This window comes from Mirounga leonina, unplaced genomic scaffold, assembly GCF_011800145.1.
Source record: "Mirounga leonina isolate KUSES-001 unplaced genomic scaffold, KU_Mleo_1.0 Mir_170, whole genome shotgun sequence".
NCBI classification, from domain to species: Eukaryota; Metazoa; Chordata; class Mammalia; order Carnivora; family Phocidae; genus Mirounga; species Mirounga leonina.
This window is the reverse complement of record NW_023270433.1, coordinates 9,271,393-9,294,872: the sequence shown is the minus strand read 5'-3', so window position 1 is coordinate 9,294,872 and position 23,480 is coordinate 9,271,393. Positions and strand designations below refer to the sequence as shown.

Here is a 23,480-nt window from a genome sequence, read left to right as displayed (position 1 = left end):
TGCTTCCTGTTGGTGTGGTGGTATTGGTTTATATACGTATTAGCAATGTATAAAAGTGCCATGTCTTTTGCATTTCTTCCTGATGAATTTCCTTCTTCTGTCTTCCTTGTAGTCTGCTTCCTTGTGTATTAAGTCACTGCATTGCCACACTTGTGCAGGGAAGTGTAATACTTTTGACTGTGGATGTTGATCTCTACTGTTAAAGAACCTCACCAAATATCCATAGGGAAAAGATCAGTATGTATAAGTACGAGGGGAAAACTAGAAACCTGGAGGAACCTTGAAGGTAGATTAAAAAACAAACAAACACATTTTCAGGAGAAGCACCAGTATCTGTATATATATAAAAGAGAAACAGTGAACACACAAAAGTGTGAGCAAAAATTTAGTTGAAAAAGGAGAAACTTAAGGACCTCCCCAACAAATGATATAAAATGAAGCTGAGCCCAAAGTGCAAAAGAAGAGGCTGCTCAGTGAGTCCTCACTGCATGCCAGATGCACAGAAAACTTGGTATGTGCAACTACGAGCATGTCGAGGCCATGAGATTTTAACATCTAACAAGGTGAATTAGAAGGGAAGAAAATTACAGATGTTAAATTAAAACTACCAACGTAAGCAGTATTTGCCAGATCTAGAAGAAATAGCAAATACATGTTTTTCTATTTTTAATTATCAGCAATGTTGATACTGATACTGATTTTATCTTATTTAAGAGAGTTCTCTAGCTTTCTGGTTCCCTAAATGAATTTATTGTCTTAGTATATTACAGTTTTCAAACCTTATTTATTTGCCTCTGAACAGGCAACAGATATAATTTTAAGTTATTGTGAGTTCGTTTTATTAGCCAGTTGAAATTATTCTGAAGTATATTTTTAAATGAAAGTGACAGCTTTAAAGTGTTTTGAGGGAGGAAATTAAAGTTGTGCATTTGAGTTAAGACAACCAAGAGCTCTGTCATGCTGTGGGTGTAATTCAGGACATCTAGGAATGAAATCTGTTCTTAAAAGAATTGATGGTAGTTTTAGGTTAGCATATAAAATCACGAAGCTGGTGCTCAGTTGAGTACTTGGCAGCTTATAGATGTTACTGTCATGTAAGTTACACTAGACACAGAGTGTGCACCACTGTGGATAAACAACAACAGGCACAGATGAAAAAGGCAGAATCCAAATGCAGATATGCAAGATGCCAATTTCCCCGCTTCCCCCTTCCCCAAGATGCCTTGTAACTAGTGTGGGGAACCTGCTTTTAAACAGATTTACAGAGGTTAATTGGGCTGGGATATTTTAGATTATGTTACACATTAATGAAAATGCTGATTTTGAGCTGTCATGACTCCAGTGCTTTTTATACCATGATAATTATTTTAAAACTTTGTCTTCTGTGTTGTTGAAAACATCTTGGCAGAAAGCCTATGTGACCTGATTAAACCTATGAATTGTCAGCTGTGATCTATAGTTCTCAGATGAGGTTGCTGACTGGGCTTCACTTAGGAAGTTCTTGATTTAAAAGCAAAATTAGATTGAGACTACTGTGCCCAGCACTGTATTGCCATTCCAGTGGTACATTTTTAATACTCTATTTCGGGTCCTGATTTCATAGTTTGCAGGCAACTGCTTAACAAATTCATTCACTAATATATATTTTTAAAGCATAGCTAATTACCTCACGATGTCTGAATTTCTCTTCTCCCCCTAAAATTACACAGTGGAAACTCCCATCTAATCCTGTTTATTTTCTAATTTTTGGATATAGTTTGTGAATGAATTTTTCTGTGGGATTTTAAATTGTTCTTCCAAACATACAGAGAAACAGAATAACTACCTTTAAATGTGTCTGTTTTATATCCTTGGAATTATTTTTTTTCCTGTCTCAAAATCCCAAATTTTTTACCCCCTCCCCATTTTATGCTTGAATCCTCAAAATTTGGGAAGATTGATGTTAGCATATTCTGAGAAGCCAGAATTACCTTTTTCCAGGGATCCAATCTAGGATAAACTGAGAGGGGGTAATAATAGAAATTCTGGGCATGCATGTAAATATTCTCTTGAAAAGAATTGTCATACTTATGCTTATTGATAAATGTGAACAAAGAAATTCTCAGCATGAATTGTAGTACACTAATGTTGTTTGATCATTTTCTCAAATAAACAAAAATACTCACACTATTTGTCCTGTTTCTCGCTTCTTCTCTCTCTGTCTCTCTCTTCCCTTGAAGGTCTCAGCATCAGAGGAGCCCAGGAGGAGGACCCTCCCGATCCCCAGCTAATGAGACTGGACAATATGCTTTTGGCAGAAGGGGTTTCAGGTCCTGAGAAAGGTGGGGGATCGGCGGCAGCAGCTGCAGCCGCGGCAGCCTCTGGAGGTTCTTCAGATAACTCTATTGAACACTCAGATTACAGAGCCAAATTGACCCAGATCAGACAAATCTATCACACAGAACTGGAGAAATATGAACAGGTCAGCAGCCGCCACTCTCATAGTCCTGCACAAACCCTCTATTGCTCTTCTATTAGACTGCGCTAACCAATTCTGAGGGCTGTGAGGGGTAGGTGTTGACACAAAGAGCGAAATAAATAAGGTCAATGCAAAAACCCAAGTGAATTGTTGGATTCATGAAATGAAGTCCCTTTGAGATTTCAGAGGTGAAGTGGAACCTATTTTGTCCCATCTACTTGTTTTAGTTTTATTCATTCCTCACATTCACGTGCCCTTACTACCACCCCTGCAGCCATCCTTCCCCTTTAACCTCACTGCTTGGTGCCCTTCAGAGCCCTGGCTAATTAACATTTACGCACTGGCCTTGTTCATGAGTTTTAACAACTTTTAAAGGGAAGCACTGCACAGAGAGCTGAGCTCTTCCTCCTATGCTGTGAGCTCCAGAATCCTCCCAGGAATTAATCCTTATAGATTGTGCCAGACTATAGCTGAGGGAGCTACCGTCACAAAGTAAGCAGGTTCTGGCCTTTCTCTCTGAAGAGGAGCCTCCCGGGTTAATTATAGGTACCTCCGGGCAGGGACTACTGGGCATTGTGTGCTAAATTCCTGAGTAGATAGAGGTGTGGATTACAAATGCTGTCCTCAGCAATTCTGTTAACCACACTTCATGGAATCTAAGGTATCTTTGATTTTAAGCTGTGTCATTGTTTAGGTACCACCAAGAAAAAAGTTAACACTACCCAATTGAACTATAACATGCTCTTGACTGTAAAATGCTTCCATACTTCACAGAGATGTTAAAAGGTGGGAAAAAATAAGTCTTAGATTCAATGAAGTCATGTAAAATGTTGGTAGTTCATTTTAAACTTATTTTAGTTGTTAGTTTCAACCTAAAAACCTATTAGTTTGAAGGATTTTTCACTAGCAGGTAATTTTAAAAAGTATTATTATGGAAATATTTAAATGTACCCCCAAATAAAGGGAATATTATTACGTTGAATCCTGTGAAACTGCCAAGTTTTTAGGTCAAAAAGAGTTGTGTACTTACTGGCAGTTTTATTGAGCTCAACCTAAAATTAGGCACTGCCTAGACACCCATCACCCAGATAGATAATATCAGTATTTTGCCAGTCTTATTTTGCCTATCACACACACACACACACACACACACACCTTGTTTTGGTTTTGGTGGAGTATTTTAAAGCAAGTCTTAAGCATCATACCATTTCACCTCTAAATACTTCACTGTGCGGTCAGGCACTTCATGAAGTCTGAACACTTTAATGTGATGTGGGCGTCCTGGTCAGTTTTATTACTTATTTTTCTTCTGAGTTCCCTTCATAGTTTCAGTTGTATATGTTATTTTTTTCATTGCCTTCTCAAGTATTCTGGATATGGTGGTATTAAGCAAATGTTGGATTCTGTTCCAGAGGTGAGTGTTTTGAAGGAGGGTAGAAAGTTTATGTAGCTTGATGTTAAAATCCAATATAAATTAATATTATAAGATTTTGTCTTTTTTTCCTGCATAGTACTTTCTGGGGTCTCAAACTGTATCTCTAGCCTCATTTGTAGGGATCATTTTTGGTGGAAGAAGTGCAAGTAAGGATTTTGAAAAATTATCTTATGTATGTACATGCAAAAAATGGAGCTTTCTGATTTGACGTATGAATAATTGAGAGTAAACAAAAGAAGTCATGGTTGAAAAAGTTGCCCTGAGTATAAACAGAAGAAAATGGTTCCAATTTGTAGTATAATCTTAATCGCATAACTTTATGTTAAATACATCTATACATACTTAATAAATACCACCATTCACCTTGCATGGAAAGATCTGTAGTATTTGGGGCCAAATGGCCCAACTTTTTGGATGAAGAATTAAGGTGGTTCCCTTACTGTCTCCTGCCATGTTTCTTCATACCAGCTTCCTTTTTCTCTTTCTCTTGCCCTGTTGGAAGTCAGGTGAGGCTGTCATCAGTCAGTGTCACCAGGGTGTTGTTTTGTTTTGTTTTGAATTGTTTTGTTTTGCTTTAAGAATACACACAGGTTCTTCAAAAGTTAATCTATAGTATGGATTTTTGGATTTTTTGGGGATTCAATATATTGGGAAATAATGAGTTTTAAGGCATAATAATGAATCTTATTTCTCGATATATTCAGTAACCTAATAAAAACCACTTAAATATATATTTCCTTGCTCATTTTTGATACTTTCTGAAGGAAAAATACAGACATATGAAATTGCTATAGTTTTATGGACAAATAAGTAGATGGAGTGTGATGACTGGTTGGCTGATAACAGAATTTAAGCCTACAAATTTTCTTCTGTAGGTTATGAACTGTTTTAGAAACAACGGAGCAGCATTTCATTCACTTGTGTTGTCTTTGGGGCTGGCTTTTATAGCTCTTCTCTCTGTAGTTCCCAAGTTACCTGATCAGTGAGTTTTGACATAAGATAGTCAATTGTTTTTTACAAGTCTTTGGGATACAAGTTGTGGGCTCCGTCTGGGCTAGACCTTCCAGGGATATGCTTTGGAGCTACCAGGAGGGCCAAGCAGAACTGAATGAGATAAAAGGGTAGCACATCCAAGATAGGTGGCATTATAATTTCCATTTTACAGATGAGAAAATGAGGCTCAGGTTGAATGATTCGTCCAGTGTCACACATCTGGTTAGTGTTAGAATCAGGTATTGAAGTCAGTTTCTGACAATATGGCTTCCTTTTCCACTGAATTCTGCTGCTACTTACATAGAACTGGAAAATAATTCGGTACATTCTGGTTTTCTCTCATTTGCTCATGTTGACTTGCATTTAGAATGGGATCAGAGTAGAGATGGAAAAAACAACCATTTTAATGACTTTCCAGAAATTATACTTTTCCTCCTAAAAGTGAACCATGGGTATTTTGAGTGACAGAGCTTATTAGTAATAGGAAGAACATAAATGTTAAGGCAGTGGCTTCATCAGAAAATTGTGTTGAGTCTTTTACTGAAAGAAGTAAACTACATTGGAATCTTAGAGCTATTCACTCTACTGTGTTTTGCAATGAAGCTGTAATGAAAATGTATCTGAAGCCTGTTTAGATTTAGATTGCCATAAAATTAACAAACACTACCACTGCAGTAAATTAAAGTACCTTATAAACACAGCCACATTTACAAAGCTAAGCAGACTAGAGCTACAGTTTGAGCAAAATTAAATCTAAGCTGCAAGGCTCGGTTTTATATGCGTGTTTTAGGAATGGTACTGTCTTTAGAATCCTGTCCTTTTTTCCTCCAGAAAATGTCCTTTGATCTTATGTCTTCATTACATAGGCTCAGATATAATGATTTTTGGCGATAACCATCTAAATTCACTTATAAACACTTTTGAAATATTAGGCATAGAATATATAGTAGAATATGATTCTTGAGTATTACTACCACCCAAAACGAATCAAAACTATTTCACTTTTCAAAACAAACAAAAAACTATTTCACTCTTCTTTTGTCGATCCTGACACCCAACAGGAATATAGAATTTTCAAAGTTTGCAGCAACTGTCTTGTAATACTTTGTTAAGGGGTGCATTGCTTCTCTCTTTAGCTAGGAAAGAAGCCTGGTTGCCTCTTTGTCTTTTTGTTGATCAACTACAGGTTTTAAAAAATGCTTTTGCTATAACTTTCAAATATGCTCTTAAGATTAAAGACCCAAACTAGTAGAATAAGTGAATTCCTAATGAACTTGAGCCAAGAGTCCTGGGAAGCCTGTTTTTAAAAATTGAAGGACTTCTGGCTTCCTCCACCTCTCTACCAAAGGGAAATGGACACATTGGTTTTTGCAAATGAAATTTGACTTAGTCATTTGTTCTCAGTTAAAAAGAAAAAGATATATCATGCCCTGTGCAGCTCTCCCACTTTGCTTGTACCAGAAGAAATGCTTGTACACAGGCAATTCACTCCATAATTTACAGCTGCTATAATAGAGATGACATATTGAAAGCTATCTACTATAATTATATTGAAATACATTTTTGCTGAAGGCAAAAGTGTTGTAAGGGTCCCAACCCTCCCCAAGCATCTGGGAACCTGCTTTCTGAGTTCACAGATGTCTTTTGAATTCACCTCGAATCAGGTGAAGCATTGGAGCCAAGCATGCACACTGAATGTACTCAAGACCAATCAGATACCGTTAAGCTACTAGAGGACTTTCAGACTATAGGGAATTAATTGTTGGGGGAATGGAGAATGAATGTGGAACCTAAACCGTTGTAAAGGCATGTCCTTGTGCTTTTTGAGGATCTCAACATTTATGTGTTTAGATTTGCTGGCAAAATCTCCTTTGCTTGTAAAGGAGTTTTATTTTTATCAGGTTAAAAAATGCTGATGTTACTACATTAGAGATTGTGTAGCCCGAAAACTCCTAATCCCATTTTGCTATTTGTTCTTAAGAGGTAAGCAGGAAAGACAAAAGGGTCCTATCTGATGGAAACTTTATATTTCATTTTACCAAGCAAGGCTTTGTCATTCACTGCTCCAAGGGAAGAGTTTTACTTCTTGTCAGCTTTCATGCTGGGTCTTTTCCTTGGCTGGAAAGTGTTTGAATATTCCCTTTTTTTCCTTCAAGTTTCTACTTTATTAGCTCTACATACCAAATGTATCTTTGATCACAAAGTTGATTAATAAAATGAATTGTTTTATATTTGAATATTCTTTTGTTTTCAACTTCCATCTGTACTATTCAGGCAGTGGGAAGGCCTTAATATAATAACTGTATTAAGTAATCGGAGTAGGGACTGCTTGCAGGATAGCTAACATGCAAAATATGAATTTCATATAATTGCCATTTTCATTGTCAATAACTGCCATTTATTAAGTATTAATTATGTCTTAGACTCCGTGCAAAGAACTTAACATATGTAATATACTCCTTACATAAACCTCATGAGATAGGCCCCTAAATCATGTAATTAGGTAAGATGTGTTGAGATACAGTAGATATTTCATCTTTGTGGCTGTTCCTTATTCATATTGGTCACATTCTACTTGGCTTAGAAAAAAATCTTTAAATGTTGGCTTTTATCCGAAAGCAAGAAGAATTTGTTGATTTAATAAGCATTCTATAAATACCAAATCTATGATATTGGACTAGAGTTACTTGCAAGGTTATAAAGACATCTAGAAAATGGATACATGCAAATTTGAGAGGGCATAACTTTTAATAGAGATTTATTCTTTCTTTAAAAAGTTGATTTTAGAATGGGGGTATCATGATCGGTTGACTGCAGTCAGCTTCTCCAGATGGTTACAAAAGACCAATTCAGTTTTTAGATCTGATCACTGACCCGTTTTAAAGCTTCCTCTAAAATTAGTGCTTGCTCACTGTCTGATTTTATATGTTTACATTCAATGATGTGAATTTACAGGCAAGAAAGGGGTTGTATCTTGAATTCACAATGAAAAAAAGCACCACCACAAAACAAATGAAACTTTAACAAGGTTAAACAAACCTGAAAGTTCAACAGACCTGAAAACTTTAATTTTGAGTGTAAATGAATTATGTACGGATATAGAGGAGACAGTTTTACTAGCCAACAAATATCATTAAAATCATTTTCATAAATCAAATATTTCAGATCTTCAATTGGTTTTGGATTATTAAGGAGAAAGGAACAAATGGCAAGGAGAAATTCTCATAGATAAGAGCTGATTGAAAATATTTTTTTCAGATGAAGCTTTTCATACTTTATGTTCATTTAACTATGTTATTGCTAGGTGTGTTTTAAAACACAAACAAAAATGCATCCTAGGTAGTTTTCAACAGCTGGATTAAAAGAAAAAGAGGTTTCTGCCATTACTTTAAATCAGAAAATTCAAGGAATCAAAACTCTTATTTCCTGAATACTCCAATTAAACAGGTGTTTCTACGTTTGTATTGTGGACATTGACCAGAAAAATTTTAACTGATAATTTCACTTGGAAAAATAATAAGGCAATGAAAAATTTCTCCAGTGTCTATTTTAATAGTCTTACAGGTATGACAGAGGTTGTGATAAATGTTTGAAGCGAATATCCCACATTATAAACAGTATTGATGCTAGGATGTGGTTGGGTGGCCCTTCAAAACAACTCTGCAATCATTTGATTATTCTCACTGCATTTATATGTTTAAAAAATGTATACCTTTTAAGGAATAGAAGATGAGGCAGTACTGTGCTCTGCTCTGGTACAGATGATGCTGTAAATGAGGCTGTAATTTACTTTCAGTGGTATAAAGGAAAAAAAATCACTTTGCCTAAAGTGTATGCATCTTTCTTAAGGGTGTACCCAGATTTTAATTATCTAAATGTAAATACTTAACGAATTTTACTTAGAGTAATGAGCTAAAGTGCACACTACATAAATGAGATGTTCTAATTAATCATGTATGAACTACTGGTTTAAAGAAAAGCTATGTGAATTCTGTGAATGTTGGGCTATTGCCAAATTGCTAATCAGCATTTGCATTCATAGATGAGTTCGCTTAATAAGTTGTGAGACGTTCAGCAAATGTTTTAGGAAATTATGAGTTTTTAGATGCAGAAACTTTTTGCTTTTAACCCTTTTTTTTCTACATCCTTCCTAGAAACCATAGGCAAACATTCTTTCTGGAGAGATTAAAATGCAACCAGAGAAAAACTTAAGAGAGCTAACATCTCAGGTATCATTCACACAGGAGTTTTGAATTATTTATCAGGACATACACCCTATCAAAGGTATATGTTACCATAATGTGCGAGCTAGGTTTTTAGGAATTTGCAATGTTATGTGTGCAAATTCAAAATGCTTCCATAGTCCCAGTACAATGGTTCTCAGACTTTTTGTCTTAAAACCTAGACTCTTAAAAGTTATTAGAGACCCCTAAGAGCTTTTATTTGGTGGATTGTATCTGTCAACATTTATTATAAGAGAAATTAAAACTGAGAAAAATTAAAAGTATTTATTAATTAATCTTAAAATAATAATAAATCATTATGTTAACCTAAATAACATTTTTGTAAAAACCTGTATTTCCCCCCCCAAAACTCAGCATCTATTGAGAATAATGACATTGTTTTTACATTCTTGCCAAACTCTTTAATGTTGGGCTCAATAGAAGTCACCTGGATCTTACACGTGCTTCTGCAGTCAGTCTGCTATAATGTGGCTGAAGTATACAAAGAGCATCTGGATCTGACCTCGCACAAATATGGCACTGGAAAAGGCAGGATTATATGGTAATAGCCTTTTCAGGTAGCTGTGGACTTTCTTCTTTGATATTACACCAAAACTTGACAAGTTGTAATTCCATAAAGGTTAGTTATAATGCGGAGTTTGAAACCATATCGATCAATTCTTTGTACTCTGTTTCTTTAAAATCCATTGGTCTAATATGCAGTTCGAATGGATCTTCTACCTGTGCATGTTTTTGTAACATCATGCATTGATCATTTGGAAAATACTGGTTCACTGAGTTACGTACATCTTCCAGTGTTGACACATTTCATTTTATAATACCAAAATATAGTTATTAGTATCAACGCCAAGCTAATCAGAAAGTCGACTGGGAAACTGGGAAACTCACAATGGTGGATGCAAATTTTCCAAAATTCTAATTTTCACTTGAAAACTCAAATTTTGTTATGATACACACTACTTATGTCAGCTCTTTTGCTTGACAGGCACACTTCGTTTTTGAGAGGACATCTGCCAAATACCCAAGTCTGAATAATTATAATTTGGTCATTTTGCTTTAAAAAAAAATGGCATTCCATGAAAAAAAGCAGCTTTAGCTCACAACTTAAACAGTCACACAAGTGCTTTTTCTCAAGATAACTATCCGTTGATATGCAGTAGAAGTGCTTTTTGTTTGTTTCCCATTTTGTCGCAGGGAATATTACAGACGTAGTAAAGGCTTGAGATGTAATAAAACGAATAATTTCTCTTGCTTCACCAAGGACATTCGTAAATGAAACTGTCTTTTTGTGTGTGTTTGTGTGAACGCATGGTGGGGAAGAATTAAAAAAGAAACATCAAAGATTACTCAGTATGCGGTTTCCAAAGAGTTTTTCTTAGAACATGGGTCCCCAAGATGCCATAGAGCTGTGCTGTCCAGTCTGGTTGCCACTAGCCATGGGTAGTTGTTGAGACTTGAAATCTGGCTAGTTTGAATTGAGATGTACTGTCAATGCACTGGATTAGAAAGTGTACCCCAGAAAATAATGTAACATACTTCATTAACCGTGTTTTAAAAATATTAATTATGTGTTGAAATGTTAATAGTTTTCATATAGTGGGTTAAATAAAATATATTTTTAAAATTAATTTCACCTGATTCTTTTTATTTTTTAATGTGGCTACTGGAGTTTTGTTTTTTTTTTTTTTTTTTAATTTCATATGTGGCTTGCAGTGTATCTCTTTTGGACAGCACTACTCTAGAGAAAAGAGATTTTTGTGTCCAAATTTATTTGGGAAAAGTTGGCTATCCCATTCCCCCTTAAAGATTTATTCTGCATATTGCCATATCAGTGTCGAGGAGTCTTGCAAAAACAAGCAAACAAAAATCTTTAAAATTTTTGGTTAACTCAGCATTTTCCAAAATACTGTGTTTTTGGACCATGTATTAACATTCTCTAGAACTAGCTATAGAAGAACATACTTTCTGATCCCGGTGTGGGGACATGGTGCTAGTCTAATTTTCTTCATTTTATTGATGAGAAAACAGAGGGCAAGAGTTCGTCAAATTATAGAATTTTGAAATTATATGAACATTTCTTTAGAGAAAGTGCAAGAAAAAAATATACATACATTTCTTGGCAGGGTGACCACTTGTTTTCAGTTTGGCATAAGATAGTGTAAGTAATATAATGGGGGACAATCTTAAGTTTATTTTTATTTTGGTTTCCTTAAAGATAGAAAGAAGTTCTGGTTTTAGAGCTACACAGTTCTTTAACATTTTACTCTGTCATAAACTAGGACAATAATTCTTAGCCTTTTTTAGTTGTAAACTGGCTAAGAATCTGAAAAGAAAACAAAACTCCACAGATTGTCCCTTCAGCTGTTATACATTTGCACACAACTTGGATGAAATTTCAGGGAGTCATAGACATTCTACACTTACCCACGGTCTGCAAGTGAAGAATTCTTCACATATGGTGCAGGGATACTGTACTAACAGATATTAATCAACATTACTCTCAAATTGTAAATACAGCTGACCAGTCAGTAGACGCTCGTTGGATGACTACTATCTGTTTATGCTGCACAATTCTATACTCTGAAGAATCCTGTAAGTGTAACATTAGGGTCACTGCTCACTTAAATTGCTTAAGACTTAAAACATACAGGGTGGGGGAAGCACCCTTTAACTGGTAAGCAAGACTCATTTACCTCACCTTAGAAATATTTGTAGAAAAGCTCCATAAAGCTTAGAGTAACTGAAACACCCAGTGTACTTACTTGAAAGGTTAGTTCTCTAATGAGCAGTTAGAAAAACCATCATGTGCTATATGTGAGCAATGTTCAGGATATCTGTAGGGAAGTGGACATTATTAAAGCTTCAAACTATGTCTTGCCGTGATCAATGATTATTCTGTCTGCTTGCCCTACCAGGGGCATCTGTGCCGTAAGATACAGAATCTCTCTGTCTTGCCTTTTTAATGAAAATGCCAGAAGATGTTCTTTTTATTCAAGGGTATAGACTGATGATTTATTTACCAAAGCAGTAGTAGATTTCAGTGTAGGCCCCATTACTTGGTTTTATCGATCTAAAAGAATATAGGTGAACTGAAAGAGGGGTTGAGGGTTGTTAACTTAAAAGTTTGAGACCCAAATCTGATCCTTAGTTTCCTGCTGCAACTCCCCTGAAGAACTGAGCTGCTTTACCCATTGTCCACAGATGGCTCATATCTACTGATAAGGCCGACACCACAGCCAAATTATTCCAGGACATTGGCATGCTTGGCATCCAAGGCCCTTTATGTCCTTCCATTTACCTGAATCCCTCTTCTTCTCTGCATATACTCTCTCATCCTCTGAACTTGCTGCATATCATTATTTCCAGGTTTTTCTTGTGCCTGGCATTCTTCCTAATTTCCACCTTTATCCGCCTTTCAAAAATCCTACCCATTCTTTAAAGCCCAAATGTCACTCTGCCATGAAGCGTGATGTGGTCTCTGCCTCCAAATGAGAATACTCCCTCCTTGGAACTTAGGAAACACTCATATCTTCTGTGACACTTTGCACAGACTGCTTGTTTGAGAATTATTTTCTTATATATATTTTATCCTACTAAAGACCAAGTCCACATCTTGCTCATTTCTTTATACCTTAGTAGCATCGGGAAGAGTTTGCACCCCATAGCCCTTTGGTAAACATTTGCTGAATAAATGTAAAACCCCAGAGAAAAATAGGAGGTGCTTAGTATTGACAATACACATATATTCATATTCATACATACGAGTTGGTAGAGCATATCCTCCAATGGGAAAACGTCATTTTGGAACTGGGAAAAGGGTGGGTGGAAGGACAGTTGAGTGCTATGCCTCCTTTGCATGTTGGGCCATTCATAGTTTCAGAATTCTTGCTGCCCCATCTAACTACCACTGCCATTTGACAAGTGTCTTAGTTTTCATTTTCCCCTACCCACTGCATAATACCATTGGCGATTGCAAATGAAGTGGAAATTTAGATGTTAATGTTTGGGTATGATAATATAAAATACCAGATTCCTAAGGAGTGACTTTTTTCTCCCCCCTTTACAGGCATGTAATGAATTCACTACACATGTGATGAACCTTCTCCGAGAGCAGAGTAGAACACGTCCCATTTCCCCAAAAGAGATTGAAAGAATGGTGGGCATCATCCATCGAAAATTTAGTTCCATTCAGATGCAGCTCAAACAAAGCACTTGTGAAGCAGTTATGATTTTAAGATCAAGGTTCCTTGATGCCAGGTATGTGAGGCCACAAATCTGTTGCATGGCTTTTTTTCCTTTCCCCTTTCACTCCTTGTATATTATTTTCTGTAAAACTGGCCACTTGGTCTTAGATTCTTCTTTAATTTGGCTATAAGAGCTCTTCTCTACAATGGATAGGTAATTCACCTCCTGGTGCCTACTCTGTGAGGCCTCCTCTTGTCTGGGAGTGGTCCTACTATTAGCTACCAATTTGAGGACTCAGAAAACAGATAGGATTAGTGCTGCTACTAATGACTTAGGAAGACGTAGCCTTTAATTCTGATGCTAAAAAGTATTTTTAAGGATAATTTTCAGTATGTAACTCTGTTTTAACAAGGTTTGCTTTCTAAGAATTTCTCGATATTACATTACCTGTGCCTATTGTAAGACAATACTTGGAAACACTGATACTCCCAAGAAGGAAGTGGTGTTGTAGTTAATAGCAATGACCACAAAACCCCAAATACTCTTTTTCCAAATCAAGGAAGAAAGCCTATCAGTTTCTTCTGTAAGGATGAAAACTTCCCTTCTATCTGAAACTTTCAAGTTTTGCAGGAGTTTTAATCAATTGTATATGGTGTGTTGCACCTCCTAGATGATGTAATAGAATTGTCAAGCTCCTACGGTGTGCTGTCTCTGCGGGGATGCCTCTTGGGCATTGCTGAAGCTTGTGATCAGTCTTCAGCTTTGGAAAGGAGTTTCTGTTTTGTTTTGCTTTCTCTCCCTTGCAATCTGACAGAGGCGGTAATTATCATCCAAATCTTACAATATTAAAGAAAATAACTACGTTAGCTTCTCAACTGGAAAACAAGGTGTGTGGGACAGTGTTTATGCCAGAGCTCTTCCTTAGAGCCAAACAGAGAAATGTATGCCACCTAACTCTACTACCATTCTCCTAGTTAAGGCAAGCCCTGTATCATTTTTGGTTCCTTCTTCTTCCATACTGAATTAGTCACCAGAACTCGCCAATGCTTGGTTTTCAGGATTGCCCCTATTAGCTCTTTGTTTCCACCCTTACACTCCTCGGCCCATCCTTTTGTACTTGGACTAGCCCAGTTCCCTCCTGGGTCTCCCTGTCTCCAGTCTCGGTCCCTTTCGCACTCCTCCTCTACACCCCTTCTCTGGTTCTGTACCATCCCCATGATGCCCTAAATGCTTTGCTTAAAAACCACAGTAGCTTTTCAGTGCTGGATAATTCATACACACTACTTAACCTAGCATTTAAGGCCTTACGTGACCTGTTCTGCCTCAATTACTTTTTTGTTTTTAAGATTCTTTGAAGTTTTATTCTGTTTTTTTCCTGTTTAAAAATTCCCATAGTCACTATGGAAAATTGGAAAATCTATAGACTAGAAAGATGCAGGATAAAAGACAACCACATTTTTGCTACGTAAAGAAAAAAAAATCACCGTAAATGCTTTAGAATATTTGCTTCTGGTTTGGGGGCTTTAAAAAAATGTTCTTGTGATGGTACAATATGCATGATTTGGTTTGCTTTTTTAAAAATTTACCATGAATAAATAAACATTTTTATATAGTATAAGCTCTAATTTTAAATATTTTAATAATTGAAGTCTACCAAATGGATATATGATAATTTACCTAGCTATTCCTTCATTTTTTGAGCATTTAAGTTGTCCCTATTAATTTCCATGATAGTTTCTTTCTTCTTTCCTTCCTTCCTTTCTTCCTTCCTTCTACAGGTATTTACTTATGCTGAAGATTATAAAAGTAAACAAGATAGGTTAACATGTTTGCCCAAGGGGCACCTGGGTGGCTCAGCCTTTAAGCGTCTGCCTTCGGCTCTTTGGCTCAGGTCATGATCGCAGGGTCCTGGGATTGAGCCCCACTTCCAGCTCCCTGCTCAGCGGGAAACCTGCTTCTCCCTCTCCCACTCCCCCTGCTTGTGTTCCCTCTCTTGCTGTGTCTCTTTCTGTCAAATAAATAAATAAAATCTTCAAAACAAAACAAAACATATTTGCCCCAGTTGGAGCTTACATTCTACTTGGGGAAATAGACAATCAACAAGTAAACAAATACAGGCATACCTCAGAGATACTGCAGATTTGGTTCTAGATCACTGCGGTAAAGCGAGTATCACAATAAAGTGAATCAAATGAATTCTTTGGCTTCCCAGTGCATATAAAAGTTATGTTTACACTGTACTATAGTCTGTTAAGTGTGCAATAGCATTATATCTGAAAGAAAACTACATGCCTTAATTAAAAAATACTTTATTGCTAAAAAATGCTAACTGGCATCTGAGCTTCCAGCAAGTTACAATCTTTTTGCTGGTGGAGGGTCTTGCCTCAGTGTTGATGCTGCTGACTGCTCAGGGTGGTGGTTGCTGAAGGCTGGGGTGGCTGGGACAGTTTCTTAAGACAACAGTAAAGTTTGCTGCATGACTGATTCTTCACAGACAATTTCTCGGTAGCATGTGATGCCTTTCAATAGCATTTTACTCACAATAGAGCTTCTTTCAAAATTGGAGTCAGTCTTCTCAAGCCCTGCTGCTGATTTATCAACTAAGTTGATGTAATATTCTAAATCCTTTGTTGTCATTTCAACCATCTTCACGGAGTCTTCACCAGGAGTAGATTCCACCTCAAGAAATCACTTTTTGCTCATCCATAAGAAGCAACTCCTCATCTGTTCAAGTTTTATCATGGGATTGCAGCAATTCCGTCCACTTCAGGCTCCACTTCTAATCTGAGTTTTCTTGCTATTCCCACCACATCTGCAGTGACTTCCTCCACTAAAAAGTCATTATGAGTGTTATCAACTCTCAAATTCCTGTTAATGTTGGTATTTTGATCTCTTCCCATGAATCATGAATGTTCATAATGGCCTCAGAATGGGGAATCCTTTCCAGAAGGTTTTCAATTTACTTCGCCCAGATCCAGCAGAGAAATCACCCATCTCTTGCAGCTGTATCTTCACAGAATGTATTTCTTAAATAGTAAGACTTGAAAGTCAAAATTGCTCCTTGATCCATGATGGACTTGCAGAATGGATGTTGTGTTAGTAGGCATGAAGACATAATCTCATTGTCCATCTCCATCATTGCTCTTGGGTAACCAGGTGTATTGTCAATGAGGAGTAATATTTTGAAAGCAATCTTTTTTTTCTGAGCAATAGGTCTTAACAGTGAGCTTTAATATATTCAATAAACCATGTCATAAACAGATGTGCTGTCATCCAGGCTTTGTTGTTCCACTGATAGAGCACAGGCAGAGTAGATTTAACCTAACTTTTAAGGGCCATCCAATTTTTGGAATGGTCAGTGAGCATTGACCAGCTGTATTAGCTCCTAACCAGAGAGCCAGCCTATTCTTTGAAGCTTTAAAGCCAGGCATTGACTTCTTCTCTCTAGCTATGAAAGTCCTAGATGGCATCTTCTTCCATATAAGGTTGTTTTGTCTACACTGAAAATCGGTTGTTTAGTGTAGTCACCTGCATTAATGATCTTAGCTAGGTCTTCTGGGTAACTTGCTTCAGCTTCTCCATCAGCACTTGCTGCTTTACCTTGCACTTTTATATTATGGAGGTGGCTTCTTTCCTTAAACCTCATGAACCAACCTCTACTAGCTTCAGACTTTTCTTCTGCAGCTTCCACCCCTCTCTTAGCCTTCATAGAATTGAAAAGTGTTAGGGCCTTGCTCTAGATTAGGCTTTGGCTTAAGAGAGTATGTTCTGGCCTGTTTGATCTTCTTTCCAGACCACTAAAACTTCTTCCATCAGCAATAAGGTTGTTTTCACATTCTTATCATTCACGTGTTCATTGGGATAGCATTTTCAATTTCCTTCAAGAATGTTTCCTTTGCATTCACAACTTGGTTGACTGTTTGGCTCAAGAGGCCTAGTTTTTGGCCTGTTTTACCAAGCTTAATGAAGACATGCCTTCCTCACTAAGCTTAATCATTTCTAGCTTTTGATTTCAAGTGAGAGATGTGCAACTCTTCCTTTCACTTGAATACTTAGAGGACATTGTAGGGTTATTAATTGACCTAATACCAATATTGTTGTGTCTCAGAGAATAGGGAGGCCTGAGGAGATGGAGAGAGACGGGGGAAGGCCGGTCAGTGGATTGGTCCGAACACACACAACGTTTATTAAGTTTGCTGTCTTAGATGGGCACGGTTCTTGACACCCCAAAATAATCACAGTAGTAACATCAAAGATCACTGATCACAGATCACCATAATAAATATAATAATAATAGAGATGTTTGAAATATTACAAGAATTATCAGAATGTGACACAGAGACACCAATTGAGCAAGCATTGGTAAAATGGCTCTGATAGATTTGTTCAATGCAGGACTGTCACAGACCTTCAATTTGTCACAATTGCAGTATCTGTGAAGCACAGTAAAACAAGGTATGCCTGTATGCTATAGTATTCTATTCAGTTATGCAATGAAATGTAATAGGATGGTAAGTGCTGTGAAGAAAATAAAACAAGGAAAGGGGCAAGAAAATGATGAAAAGAGGATACTATTTTAAACAGATGTTTATGGAAACTGGTGTTTCAGTGAAAATCTTTATGCATTGAAACTTTTTGATCTTTAGGATTATTTCCTAAGGATTAATTCTCAGAAATGGAATTATTAGATCAAAGTTTAAACATTTTTAGTGCTCTCACTTTATCATTAAATTGTTCTCTTATGTGATTAATACAAAATGAAATCCCTCTTGGTCTTCCCTGTTTCCTCTGAGTAGAACTACTCCCCACCCCCCAACCCCCATTGCTGGCCTTTCACAGTAAACTCCCAACCCAACCCCAACTTGGGTCACCACTGATGAGTTGTCATCTGTGAGGGTGTCCAGCATGGAGCCTGGAACAGAGCGAGTGCTCGTGTTTGTTGATTTCGTGAGACCTTGCTCATCCTTCTAGGCCCAGCCTAAATTTCCCTTTTTAGGAAGCCCACTTTAATCACTCCACTGGACTGGTCCTTGCCTTCTCTTCAGTGCTAATACTACATTATTACAGTTCTCTAGACCAAACTTCATTCAGACTGCCTTTATTATAGCTTTTCAGGAACATCTCTTCTCTTCCCTAGTAAGCCACATTGCCATTGAAAACAACCGCCAAGTCTTGAACATTTATATTCCCCATGATTCCAGCAAGCTTCTTAAATGCAATAAGCTGCAAAAGGTAATTTATTGGCTAAGAAGATGAATGACTATTTCTACTTCATACTTTTAATATCTCAAGTCAAAGAGTTAAGATAGTGTGAGAAAACAAACAAAAAAATTCAAAATTGCTTTTCAACTTTGAGTATTTTAACAAAAAATATTATGTAACAGAGATACTTAAAAGTACTTCCTTCAGAAAGAAATCCTTCCTAATAATTGCTATCCTTATTTCTGCTGATAGTTTCCCATTCTTGTCAACATGTGTGCTTTTTTTATTACATAATTGCATTCATAATGTATACACCTAAATGGTTTATTTTTTCGTCCAAGAAGAGAAAGTATGTTAACAAGTCAGAGTGAGCAGAGGCAGAATGGGAAGGTGGCAGAGCTTGGAGCAGAGTCCCTTCTCCTGCAGAGATCGCTGTTAGTGATGTTGCGATGCTGATGGGACGCAGCCCTGGGACTGAGGCACCGCTGCACACTGGCGTGAGGCACAGCCATTTAGAGTTCGCTAAACCCTGCAGGAAAGAAACTTAGGGGGATGCTTAATGGGCATTTTCTACGGAACGTTTTTCTAAAAAATAAATAAAGTGTAATACCAAGTTCTGTTTTATGACTTCAAGTGAATGCAAACACTGAACTTTGGTTTCATCTCTTCCTGTAGTGCCTTTCAGCCAGCCCTCTACGCTGAGAAGCAGAAGTTTTTCTGCTCTAGGCAAACATGCTCGTTAGGATATATGATTTCCTTGCTCACTTCGGCTTCTCCTGTGGCCACACCCACATTTTCCTGGTAAATGGACAAGTTGAAGCGTGTACCAGTGCAAAACATTTAAGAATAAATTCGCATACGTGCCTCTGCTCTTCTAGTAGAAGTGTTCGAGCAGTTTGGACATAGCCAGACTGTCCGGGGTCAGGTGTTCTGTTCTGCTCATAATTTTTTTCTCTGAGGTTTTTCAGTGTTTACTAAAACCATTCCTAGGCACAGTCGATAAATGAGCTAAACTTAGCTTTGCTTTCTCAGATATGTTCCTGCTCATTCCTCCTTTCATTTCCCAAAGAAATGCTCTTGTATCAAGCCTCAGTCTTGCTGCTGGACTCCATGTTTTATTTTTATTTTTATTATTATTATTTTAAAGATCTAATTGGCTTTATTCAACCATTCTGGAACTGAGCAGCATCCATCTAACTAAGAAGGGCGCTCTGGACTCCATGTTTTAGAACTTAAGAGTCCTGAATTCACACGCTTACATAAAATAAAATTGAGTGGAGTGGCTGGATGAGGGACAGTGAGGATTACAACAGATGGGCGTATATCTGGGGGCATAGCCATCACTCAGCTTTAGGCTACGGCTGGCTTCTGAGAATGTGGGACTCGTGTGACTGATCTTCCAAGTTTTCATAAGAAGCCAGAAACTTAGATTTTCATGGGTAGGTCATTATTTTTTTTTTTTTAAGATTTTATTTATTTGACAGTGAGAGATACAGCGAGAGAGGGAACACAAGCAGGGGGAGTGGGAGAGGGAGAAGCAGGCTTCCCACTGAGCAGGGAGCCCGATGCGGGGCTCGACCTGAGCCGAAGGCAGATGCTTAACAACTGAGCCACCCAGGCACCCCATTCATGGGTAGGTCATTATTATATGGTCTCAACAAATATGATCTGTGGGCCAGGTAATTATCTACAGACTTGACAGTTTCAATACCTACTCTAGACCTTTTCCATCCTACGCACCCACACACCTCCTCGTCAGAGAGTGCCTCTTCAAAGTGTCCCCAGGTCAGAGGAATGCATGACTGCTGCAAAAATCCCAACTGCTGTTCTCGGTGTCTTTCTCTCCCTTTCCTTCCCTCCCTGGTTTTCCTCACCACCTCCCCCATTTAATTCATCATCACATCCTGTTGATTTTAATCCCTAAGTAGATCTTGAATCTCTTCTTCATCCTTCAGGAATCTCTTCTTCATCCTTCAGGAAACAACCGACAGTTTAACCTTCCAAAAAATTATTGAAATTAGGAAATTTCAGGACTCATAACCTGAGATGTTTTGATCAGACCTAGATTTCTTCCTCCCCTGACTCTCCCTTAATGTTGAGACATAGATCACGTACTTAACCTGCCATGTTAGTGACATCATTTTAACTAGAAGAATCTCATAGGGTCTACACATTTTACAACTGCCTACTGACTCTTCCCTGAGTATAGGATATCACAAGTGAGACGGTCATTAAGATTATTTGGAAGACAGTATTAAGAAAATTATTTGGGGAAGTATTTTCTAGTTATTGGAGGATCTAATTTAAAGTGAAGTCTGACAAATGCTAATTTTCAGGTTGGAAGTCTTTAAAATTGTAATAACAAAACCCAAATATAAGTAACATTTTTGCTGTTTGAAATAAATTGTTAATAAATACTTGGTCTTCTGACTCTGCCACACCCTTCCCAGTAAAAACAAAGAAAATTTCCTCCCCTACTCTTTCCCTTGTGAGCAAATCATGCCTTAGTCCAGACACTTGCTTAAGCAGAAAAATCCAGAAATTCTTAATGTATTTTTTCCTTACCTTCCTTCTCTTTCTTCTTCACCCACTGCCCCCATCCAATCCATCACCAAGTCCTACTGTTTTTACCTTTTAGACAGATCTTGAATCTTTTTATTTCCATTACTCTCACCCTATGCCAGATTACCATCATCTCTCAATTTGACCATTGCAGTTGTCCCCTTAAATATCTACATTTCCTGGGGTGTCTGGGTGGCTCAGTCGTTAAGCGTCTGCCTTTGGCTCAGGTCATGATCCCGGGGTCCTGGGATCAAGCCCCGCATCGGGCTCCCTGCTGGGTGGGAAGCCTGCTTCTCCCTCTCCCACTCCCCCTGCTTGTGTTCCCTCTCTCACTGTGTCTCTCTCTGTCAAATAAATAAATAAAATCTTTAAAAAAGGGGGCGCCTGGGTGGCTCAGTTGGTTAAGCGACTACCTTTGGCTCAGGTCATGATCCTGGAGTCCCGGGATCGAGTACCGCATCGGGCTCCCTGCTCAGCAGGGAGTCTGCTTCTCCCTCTCCCGCTCCCCACTCTTCTGCTCTCTCTCTTACTCTCTCTCTCAAATAAATAAATAAAATCTTAAAAAAAAAAATCTACATTTCCTGGGGCGCCTGGGTGGCTCAGTCAGTTGAGCATCTACCTTCGGCTCAGGTCATGATCTCAGGGTCCTGGGATCGATCCCCACATTGTCGGGCTCTCTGCTCAGTGGGTAGTCTGCTTCTCCCTCCCCCTCTGCCTGCTTGCTCGCTCGCTCTTTGACAATGAATGAATAAAATCTTTTTCAAAAAATCTACATTTCCTTTCATGCCCTCCTCCAACTATTCTCAGCAGTCAGAATGATCTTTTTGGAACTTAAAATTTAAAGCCTTTAATAGCTTCCTATTACACTTAAAATCCAAAAATTCTTAATGGATCCACTGAGCCTGTATATAATCTGGCGCCTGCCCATCCTCCTTCCATACTCAACTCACACATTCCCTGATTTTTACTGTGTTCCAGTCTCCTCTACCCCTTTGGACTTTCCAAGCTCGTTTCTGTTTCAAGACCACTTTTTCTGCTCATTCCTCTTTCCCTTCTACTCTTTGTCTGACTAATGCCTACACATTCTCCAGGTCTCAGATTCCGTGTCACTCCTTTAAGGAAACCTTTCCTGACTCTGTAATCTATGTCAATTTCCTTCTTATACCTTATACTTTTCCTTCATGACACTTGATGTGGTCACCATGATTTGTATTTATTTCTGTGATACATGTCTAATGGCTTTCTTCCCCCTAACTTTCCGCTTTCTCCCTTAACCCTCCAATCTCCTGTAAACTCTCAGATAGACCTTACCTCTTTTGTTCCCACTGGATCTTCATTGAGTACCTATAACACAGTAGATCCTTGTTGAATAAATTAAAGAATCAAGTTAATTGTGCTTCACATTCTTGTATTTTTAGTGATCCTCCATCTTAAAATGATTTGGGAAGTGCTTTGGAGGATGACAAGAGCATAACTGCAATATTGTGATAAATCAGACCCTAAGAATGTTTAAAAATAGAAATCTGTTTTTTTCGTGTAATTCTAATCAGTATATCCCTCTTTGGTTAAGGCTGATTATAACTATAATTCTCTCTTGGTTCTTGTCATAGACGAAAAAGGCGTAACTTCAGTAAACAGGCCACAGAAATCTTGAATGAATATTTTTACTCACACCTCAGTAACCCCTACCCCAGTGAAGAAGCCAAAGAGGAGCTGGCCAAGAAATGCAGCATCACAGTGTCACAGGTGAGAGGACACCGTGGGTCTGTCTTGTTTCCCTGTTGATATAGGAACCCTATTCTTTCCTCAGGGTATCACCAAATTTCAGATCCATGTGTTCCATCATCAAAGAAGATAAAAAGAAAATATAGATATTCCCACATTTTTATGCAAGCTTTTAAAGCTTAGGTGATTTTTTTTTTAAGTCCTAAGTGGCAAGGAATCAAGATAATCAGCCACCACTCCAGTGTAAATCTTCTATAGAGAGGACATAAACATGCCATGGGGAGAGACACGGTTTATTCTTAAGTGACTCTTCAGTAAATGGCATGTAGTCCTGCTTTCCCTGATTTAGATGACTGACCTAGCTTCTACCAGTGAGAAACCAATTTATTTGTTGCCGAAAGGAAATTTAATATAACTCTTTGGTGAAAGCTTTGAGGAATTCACTAAGTCTTTTCTTGGTAACCATGCTATGATATTTGGGTCATAGGATTTCTTTGCTTCCTTGTTATTCATTAAACAGAAGAATTAAGTTTATACCTGTCACTGTTTTTTGGGTTGTTGTTGTTGTTTTAACATTTATTTGTAATAAATTGTGACCCTGAAATTAGCTGTCATCATCTTCTAACAAAAATACATTTAGTTTTAGGCAGATAGATGGGTATTTAGATTGAGGATT

General features: G+C 37.7%; 1 protein-coding gene across 3 annotated transcripts in view; it reads left to right on the top strand.

Annotated features, from left to right (window-relative positions):
- PBX3 (PBX homeobox 3) overlaps positions 1–23,480 on the top strand; it is a 213,776-nt gene that overhangs the window by 159,399 nt on the left and 30,897 nt on the right. For all 3 annotated transcript variants that reach the window (XM_035015801.1, XM_035015803.1, XM_035015802.1), the window contains exons 3-5: positions 2,220–2,461; positions 13,197–13,387; positions 22,690–22,825. In XM_035015801.1, the coding sequence (XP_034871692.1) occupies positions 2,220–2,461; positions 13,197–13,387; positions 22,690–22,825 (569 nt within the window). The remainder of the gene's footprint in view (positions 1–2,219; positions 2,462–13,196; positions 13,388–22,689; positions 22,826–23,480) is intronic.